The sequence below is a fragment of the Chaetura pelagica genome, unplaced genomic scaffold (genome assembly GCF_000747805.2).
Source record: "Chaetura pelagica isolate M959 unplaced genomic scaffold, ChaPel_1.0 scaffold76, whole genome shotgun sequence".
In the NCBI taxonomy this organism is placed as follows: domain Eukaryota; kingdom Metazoa; phylum Chordata; class Aves; order Apodiformes; family Apodidae; genus Chaetura; species Chaetura pelagica.
The window spans coordinates 8,337,842-8,347,485 of NW_009970723.1; the positions used below are offsets into that span (position 1 = coordinate 8,337,842).

The 9,644-nt window shown below is 39.6% G+C and overlaps 1 protein-coding gene across 1 annotated transcript; it reads right to left on the reverse strand.

The window, feature by feature from the left end:
* Window positions 1-4,708: 4,708 nt before the first annotated feature.
* On the reverse strand, window positions 4,709-8,099 carry LOC104396587 (cytochrome b-c1 complex subunit 7). The gene is made up of 3 exons (XM_010006441.1): window positions 8,031-8,099; window positions 6,109-6,275; window positions 4,709-4,946 (listed from the first exon to the last, which is right to left on the reverse strand). The coding sequence occupies exons 1-3, from the start codon at window positions 8,071-8,073 to the stop codon at window positions 4,869-4,871; spliced, it is 288 nt and encodes a 95-aa protein (XP_010004743.1). The 5' UTR covers window positions 8,074-8,099; the 3' UTR covers window positions 4,709-4,868.
* Between the last annotated feature and the right edge of the window lie 1,545 nt (window positions 8,100-9,644).

Sequence of the window (9,644 nt, forward strand, 5' to 3'; positions counted from 1 at the left end):
TCCCTACACTTCTTCCAAATCCCTGCACATGGTTTCCCAACCTTGGGTCTATCCCAATCCCTCACCCACCCTGTGTTCCTCACTGAAGCCCTTGGCTTAACTCGTTGGTCCAGGTGCCAGTGCTGGCTCAGGGCTCAGGTACCACAGGAGAGAGCTGAGTGGGGCAGAAGCTGTGACTGAAGACAATCAGCTGGAGAGCACTAGTTGCATGACCAGGCAAGTGCCTCTAGGCAGGTGGAGTCAGGCATTGCCCTTATTTTGAAGTAGCTTAGGAAACAGCTCTAACCAACTTACTCATGTCAGGGTCTCTCCCTGGTGCAGTCAATTACACCTTCTAAAGCAGGACAGAGACAGCCAAAGGGACTAACAGCCCCACTCACACTCCAGTAAACATGTTAATCGGAGAACTAAAGCATTCACTGACAAGGGAACTGTCAATCTACATCTTCGCATGAAGAAAAAACGAATTGAGCCCATGATTAAATCACCAGCAAGCAGGAGGCAGAGAGGCCTCCTTCTCCAGGCAAACCATGAGAACACCCATCTTGCCAGGGGAGCAGAAGTGCTCAATTTCTGGCACCTCAGGATGTCAGACCAGCCTGTCATCTAGTCCCCAGCACCATCAGCATGAAGGTCCTCAGCAAGCCAAGAACTATGAGACATTGAAGGATTTACAAAACTGCATTGAAGAAATCTTACAGCTCCACATGGTCTGCAGAGGAGTTTGGGGAAATGGTTTTGGTATCAGGCCTGGTTCTTCCAAGGTACTTAGATGCTAACCCAAATTGTTTACAGCGGAGATATTTGTCTACAGGTTTTTCAAGCTCTTAGCCCTTTGTGCCTTAGACAGGCTAAAACAGGCCAAGTTACTCAAGACATTCAGGTTAGCTGCATACCAGGTGGGACACCGTGTTCCAGCCCTATTCTCACCCCAGAGCAGCAGTGGCTCAGGTTGCCTCTGCTTGTCTGCACTGCAGAGAACTGCACTCACCCCAGCCAAAGTTTCAGTCCATGAAAAGTGACTGCAAGGGTGCAGCAGCACTGTGGGAAAATACTGAAGATAATCTTTAACCTTTACTATCTAGAGAGAAAACAGTTCAAGTAGGAATGTGTTTACCATATTGATGGTAAAACAGTTCCATTATAATGACAAGCATGATATTTCATCAAAATTCTTGAGATTTATATCTGCTGTAGCTCTCCTTCAGATGGAAGTTGGATGTAAAACAAGCATATGTTTCTTGTTACAGAGCTGCAAAAAATCCATTGTTTCTGGGTTGACTGATTCAAAATTTAAAGAAATCAGTCTGCCATAACAAACATGATCTTCAGTGAAATATAAGAATACTTTTTTATTGCTATATAGTTAATAAAAGAACGTCAAACAAAGCACAGGTTCACTTAAAAGTGATGAAAATGAGTTCAAGCTAAAACTGCCATCAAACTGCAGGATTAGCTATACCAACTCACTCTTTCTTAATTTGACACACCATTTAGATATGCTAAGGATGTTGTGGACTCATACTTCAAAAAGACCTCAGTAATCTGAACAGAATTTATATGCAAAAAACTACATTAATAATTTCAAAGTCAAGTTAGAAAATGCAAAATGCACCACTGCCTTGTGTATTATGATGTGATCTTAGATGGCAGGTTTGCGGTTTTCCCAGTAGGAACACTCTCCTTCAGAAGTTCTTTTTAATTGTCTTCAGTGCCCAGCTCAGCCTTGATTACTACACACCTTACAGGCCACAAAGGTATCAGCTTCCTTGTAAGTATTTCTACACACTTACCATCAGAGGAAAAAGGGCTATGAAGTTGCTTCCAAATCTATGAGAATCCCTGCCAGATTAGCTTCTGGTACCACCAACTGTAGCATCTAGTGTGTGTAGGGATGAATACCAGCACCTTCACCTAATACGTTCAGAGCAGGTCTACAGAATCCAGATATAGATGCAATTACTCTGCACTTCAGCAGATGTAATCCCCAGCACCAGATATTAAGCATTTAGCAAAATACTTGATTTATGTGGACCAAGTGTCTTGCTCAGCATTACTGGAGAACTTCTCAACATAATGAGGAAGAAAACCCACTTCTTCAAACCAGAATGCTCTTTCCTTCATCATCAAACTATCTTTTAACTTCTGGGAATCTGACCCCCCTTTAATGTTATCAAGCTTTTCCTCAAAATGAGGCAATTATGTAGATAACAAGCTCATGGCTGCACAATCCTGGATCATTCACAGGCTGCATAAGGAATATGGCAGAATCCCACAGAGAACTGGACAGAAAGGATGGAAGTGTTGCAAGGAAGTAACAGATCTGAAAATTCTTAATTTTTGCAAGTCCACTCCTTCCCATCTGTGGAGAATACGTATTTTAAGGATAAAAGTAAGAAATGAAAAATGGGAATCCCACTGACACTTCACCTTGTCATCAGCAGGATTCAGATCTTTCATACAACAAAACTCCTGTTTCCTCTAGCTAAAGACAAATGGTGGCAGCTCAGTGTGCACAGAGAGGAACACCAAAGGGTGAAATATGAAAGGTTTTCCAAATTGCTAATCTCTTAGCTGGTAACACAAGAATCCGAATCTTGCACCACATATTCTAGGCAATAGTTTACAGTATCTAACACAAAGCTGCTACCGCTCTTGGTTCCCAAGCAAAAGATACCCCTCTCTTACACCCACCTTCTCCCTGTGTTTCTCACTGCTTTTACATTCTCCCTAACATCTCAAAGAATACACACCCATCTTTGCAAAACACTCATTTTCTTGACTAATATAATTCTAAGATACAACTAAACACTACTCACTGACCTTTTTCAAAATCCTTTGACAGGATGCTACTGCACGTTTTGGGAAAATTTAAAAAGTAAAGTTAAAAATTATCAATCCAAGTCAGAAGCCTCTGAAAACACATCTCAATGAAAGCAGTCAAACAGTCTCAGCCTCAGTGAACAGATAAGCTCTTGACATGGCTTCCTTTTCTCTCTCCCTCTTGAACTGCTATAAAGATCACCCGGAAAGACCCTTCCATTGACTTCTACTAATCATCTCTGATTCTTCAAATTTTAAGTGTCAGTGTTTTCAGGTGTTTTAGGCCAACTGGAGCACAGCTGCTTTGCAGTCTGCTCAAAGGTCAGCAGGTAAGTGTCTGACACCAACAAACCCCTTTTCTCTAAACCAAGAAATGTTTGAGACTTTTGAACCCCGTTTATCTTAAACCAAACATAAGGCCACATTAAGTAGACACTACTAGATTTTGTAGAAGTTTGACCAGCTATGCCTTTCAAGTGCTACTTCCGTTAGATAATTAGAGATAACGAAACAGTTCTGATTAGAAAAATTAAGTATTCTAATAATTCCACAAATAGAAGTGTGAAACTTCAGACTCTATTTGTCTCTTGGAGGAACAATAGAAAGTTCTCAAAAGTATATAAAACTACATACACTTCAATCTCAAGATTTTACTATAGAAGATGAAAGAAATCTCATTTGTAATATAAACATACATTTTTAATATAAACTCCCTGCCGACTTTTAAGAAGTACTGGTGATTCAAATATTCTTCCAACATTGTGTTTTACTGCATCAGGTTGTGAAGTTTTGAAATAAAAATTTCACCCAGGGGTCACTGAATCCATCCTACAGATGTAAGCAATGAACGTTAATAAGAGTGATAAGCAAAGCTAGAAGTCTGTTTCTGTTCTAACTTCTAAACCAGTCTTGTATTTTTCTGATCACAGGAATTTGAAACTACAGACCTTGTTTGCTCCATATTTCTGTATTTTTTTTCTAAACTGCTCTAGCTTTTGGTCAAGAGATTCTTGCCTTTGGCAGACAAGCATGCACAACAAGAACTAAAAAACAAACCTTGGGACTATCACACACGATTGTGCACTTCAAAGAGCTATATGACAGGCTTTGAATTTCACATGTCATACCAAAATGTGTCTGAAATTAATATTGCCATTAAACGATGGAAGACTAAACTCAAGGTCTTCAGCCAGCAATGGCTGGTATTCTCTGGATACAACTGAATTCCTTGTTTTTAAGCAGAACCTGAATTCCATGTGTATCTCTAGTGCCTTTAGGCATGATAGTTTAAAACACTTGATACCAATTACTGTAAACAGCATGCTTAAGGCCATAAAAAAAATACATGGGAAGTAAATTATGCTATTGATAGCTCATCAGCATAGCACTTTTACCCATTAAAAGCATAAAAAGTCCTAAGAATCTTAAGTGAGACAGTCGTTATGGTTTACACGAAGTCTTTTAAAGGATTAACAATGTGTCTGGTATAAAAAGCTAGTGAAGTATTTCCCAATTCTGTGATTAGTGAATCATGTGTATTTTCCATTATTGTAATACCCACGTGCTTAGATGCACAGAACATTACTGTCTGTTGTCTTGTGGTGCCACTGAAACATCAAGCACTAGGCCAGCATTGCTGTCTTCAGGGAAAAGTGATGAAGGAAATAAGCACTCCCTTTCAAATTTAACAGAGCGACTAGCACCAAACATGCATGTTTCTTACCTAACCCTACAACTGCAGAAAACAGCTGTACCATGGAAAGAGAAAGAATCAAAAAGCTGGAATGAAGAGTGCATACCGCTAAGCTAATATGTAATGTATATGCTCATAGGAAAGATCTGAACATTAGCTTGTTAACATTTACAAAGAACTCTTCCAAGTAGATTTTATACTTTGACATGTTTATTTTAGTTGGATGAACAGTTTCAATGAACAAGCTGAAACAGTATTCCTCAGACTCACATTTGCCTCCCTGTAGACCTCTATAACCAAATGTTTAAAAATATCAGAAATACGTGGGTATTTGCATGAAGTAGTTCAATAGTTATTTCTTGTTCCATGCTTCTCTTTCGAGTCTTTCACGGATTACTTCTTTTAGGTACGGTTCAAGATAATGCTTATCCTGAAAAAGAAGAAAATGTATTTAAACTTAAAGGGAGGTCCAGAAAGATCTCAGGCTATTCCTACAGATTACTTGTCTCTCATTGCTCCTTAGATTTGACTAAAGCACAACCTAATGAAAAAAAATAGAAACAAAACTTTACTCATTCTGAAAAGGTAAACTTTGTGTCTGCCAAGTTTGCAATGACAAATTCTTTAGTGCAGCAACCACTAATTCCTAATGCCTCGCCAACATTAACAAGCTTCCAGCTATACCTTTAGGAAAAATGTTCTTTTGGCAGATACCTAAATGTACAAGATCCACTTTAATTACTTCAAAGTTCAACTATAATACTTTGGAGAAATGCATTTTGAACTTAACTTCTAAACAGCACTGTAAAATTGGATTCAGTGGAGCGCCTTGACTGTGTTTAACACAAACCAAACTGCTGCTTAAGGAACCACACAACCAGTTATTCAATGAAGCAGTTACCTAAGTATTAGCAATAACACCACAAGAAACAGCCTCTGTTTATAAAGAGAAACATAATACCCTTGGCACTATTCTATAGTCAGAAATTTAGTGATAAGATTCCTCTCTGCCTGATAACATGGAGAAAGCCAAGATGGACAGTAACGTACAGTCTATGAATCAATCCACTAGAAGAAAAATAAATTTTTGTTACACATGAAAAGGAAGGTGTAGTTTGCTTTTCAAATTACAAGACAATACTTATTTTCATGCAAGATTTCCCCTTAAACTATTCTTCATTGGTATCTTCATGAATGAAAGCTTTGCATCGAGATTTTCTATAAAATTAAGAAATTACTCAGAAAAGCAAGAGACCTTTTATAAGAATTTCCAAGCCAGCTACAGTGTATTTCTTTATCTGATAGATTAGAAGTACTTTGTCTGACGGCTAACTACATGCTATGGTTCCAAACTGTAGTTTAAGCTTTTGTCATCTGGAGTAAACTTTTCTGATTTCCACAGAAAAGCAGAGATTTTTAAACACTGTTCAAGAGCTGTGTTTTCCAGAGGTATCCTAAGAGATACGCACTCATCTACTCATTATAAAGTGACCATAAGCATGTATCTCTTTACACATAGACTGAAAATCCCCAAGATCAGTCATAGCAGTGCCATTTAACACCGCCACCTTGGGAACACTCTGTACACATACCTCTTCGTATTTCACCCACTGGTCTTTTGGAAGGATCCGATGTTTCAGGCTTAAGTCAAGTGCTCGCTTTATGCGAAATATTCTTTCATTATAAAGATGTTCAGGAAGTCTCCTCAGTGCTTCTTTTACATCATCATCTTCATACAAGGTATCATCTCGCATTAGTCCTGTACCAAGAAGATTTTACAGTATCACTGAATAAGAAGTGTTCTTAAGTAGGATTTAGGATTGACATCAGTGTTGTTACAGAACATGACCAAAACCCTTTCAATGCAAAGTTATGAAGAAAAAACAACCCAATCCAGGAGAAGAGAACCAGTAAATGGTCACAGAAAATAAACTCTTTCTATGGCTTTCACATATTCTACTTACTTGGTTTTACTCTCTTTCTTAAGGAGGAATAGGGAGAAAAAGGCATTTAATGCAATGTGTTTCATAAGAGTATATGTATAGAGAGAAAGAGAACAATAATTATTCAGGATCTGAGGGGTGGACTAATTTTATATATGTATTTAATATAACTGTCTAGGTAAAGGGTTAAAGAGCTCTGAATTCATTAGCCAGTCAACCACAGATGTAACTAGCTCAGTACTGAAGAATTATTCTCTAAACTCCACTCTACATAATTACTAGATCTCCATTGACTCTATTAGGCTATGGAAACCTGAAGCTACATGTTGGTGTGCAAATTGGTTCTCTCTCACCACTACAAATCAGAAGTTAAATCAGGGAGAAGTACCTAGTCTTCTCATAGTACACCCCCACACTGTGGGACAAAGGATTCCTGAAATACTTAAAGCAGGGTTGGTTGAATAGTAATTAGCTTAGGACAAACTGTTGCTTTTGTAACTTTCCAAGATCTATGCAGATTACAATTTATACTTTCTAGCTTGTGGATAGAAGTCTTGATCTCATGCAAGTGAGTTGGTAGCAGCATCCCAGCAAAGCTGAAACTTCTTTTGATCCACATTCTTGAAATCAGCTTCATAATTTGTTTCAAAGGCACAGGGAGCATGGCTGCTGCTTTAATTACTAGGTGATATTTTTCCTTCGCTTTTAGTTGTATTCTAAGAAAAGTGGGAGAAAGTATTAATGGCTTAATGAATTTCAACAGACAGTTACAAGAAGAGGGGCTAAGCACTACAACTCTGGAGGACAGACCTCATCTTATTCCTCTACAGTTGTCTTACAAATTTTTCTTCCAACTTCCTCAGGGCAGGTATATTAACTTCCTTTAAATTATTCACTCATATTGCAGTCAGCAATAAATTACAGCCTCTGAATATTCAGATTCTCTTGTCATTCAAGAACATTTCTGTCATCTAAACACCTGAAACAAACTTGGTAACAGCTCTGCACAAACTGAAGACAATACCACGAAGGCAACATCCTCTAGTTAAGGAAACACTACACCTGTTTCACCACTGCACAGGCCACAGAGACACCAAGTGAAGTTATGGTGATACAAAGGGCAGAACTAACTAAATCCTGTTTTACACTTTGGATGCTTTGCAGAAAGATTGCAGACAGACGGACTGTTATCCATGAGAATCTCTCCAGCTTCAAGGGCAGCCTTTGGGTTATAAGATGCTGGCTGGTGAAAGTGACTTGGTGGGAAAAGATACATAATCAAGCTTTCAGGACTGCTTTGTGAAAGTTTTTTCAACTGCTCCAGCTTAATCTTAGCTGTTATAAGTTATTTCACTAAGAGCAAACACTGAAGTAACACAAAGGTCACTGTTCTATTACTAGGTAGCAACTGGGATGACTAACTATTGCTAACTTTTTCACCACAGAAGCAGTGGCTAATTTTGATCAAAAAGACTTAGGCCAAACTGCATGTATATACACCAGTTATGAACCAGTACTAGTTTGACTATTGTTACACTTGCACAGTTTTTAAAGCCCAATGAAACACTTACCAAGCTTGTTGAATCCAGCTGCATTATAATACCACTTGCGCATCCTGTCTATCAGGCGACCACCTCCTGCAACTGAATGTGACCACCATCAATGGCAGAGCAAGGTAAAAATTCAACATTTACACACTACTATGACTGTACACAGGTATTTGCTGGCCTCCTTCACATGCAGTAATGCCACACATCAAGTCTGAATTTGAACATACATGACTTGGCCTCTCTGCTTTTCCATCTCTCTTAACTGACAGTGAAGAGGCAGAATCAAGGCTTGCTACGTGCAACAATTTAACCTATGCTTCACTACATTTGAATATTAGGCTGTTTTAAGACTTGGAGCAATGCTAACAGTTCATTGTCAAAGAAACCACCAACACTTTTAGGCTCTATGAACTCTTACTTGAGCTAAAAATGTGATGTCTTACATCAGGCAAAACCATCATGCTTTTCAAATAATTTATCTAAGTTTTGTATCTGTCACTATAGGTTAACTCGATGTCAACACCAGCATATCATTATTTTGTTAATCTTCTACTCTCCTCTCCAGTTACTTCAGCACTATTCCACAGCCTCTTTTTCCAAAGAGCTGCCAAAGTCAACAATGAAACATAAAAAAACCCGCCAAAAACTTACTTTAAAAAGAAAAAACACACTACATATATAATGTTAATATTTTCTTAGTTGTGATTTTGGATAGCAAAAAAATTGTAATGTACCTATAATCAAGTAAAATGCAATACCAAATAACATTAAAGTAACTCGATAAGGGGTCTAGAAACATGGAAACAGCACAATATTGAGCCAGCAATGTTCCCTTGTGGCCAAGAAGGCCAATGGCATCCTGAGGAGCATTAGAAAGGGTGTGGTTAGTTGGTCAAGAGAGGTTCTCCTCCCCCTCTATTCTGCTTTGGTGAGGCCGCATCTGGAGTATTGTGTCCAGTTCTGGGCCCCTCAGTTCAAGAAGGACAGGGAACTGCTTGAAAGAGTCCAGTGCAGAGCTACAAAGATGATGGAGTGGAACATCTCCCTTATGAGGGAGCTGGGTCTCTTTGGCTTAGAGAAGAGGAGACTGAGGGGTGACCTCATCAATGTTTACAAATATGTTAAGGGTGAGCATCAGGAGGACAGAGCCAGGCTTCTTTCAGTGATGACCAGTGATAGGACAAGGGGTAATGGATGCAAACTGGAGCATAGGAGGTTCCATGTGAATATCAGGAAAAACTTCTTTCCTGTGAGAGTGACAGAGCACTGGAGCAGGCTGCCCAGGGAGGTTGTGGAGTCTCCTTCACTGGAGACATTCAAAACCCACCTGGATGCGTTCCTGTGTGATGTGCTCTAGGTGACCCTGCTCTGGCAGGGGGGTTGGACTAGATGATCTTTCGACGTCCCTTCCAACCCCTAGGATTCTGTGTAATATGGGCCTAAGTCACCCCATAAAACGTTCGACAGCAATATGCCATTAGCACACTACCTCATCAGGCTCCATTCCTTTGTACTTTAAGACCTGATAAGGAGCAACACTAGAGGAACTGAGCCCGGGGCCAGCGCCCGGGCCGGACACCCGGGCCGGACACCCGGGCCGGACACCCGGGGCCGGACACCCGGGGCCGGACACCC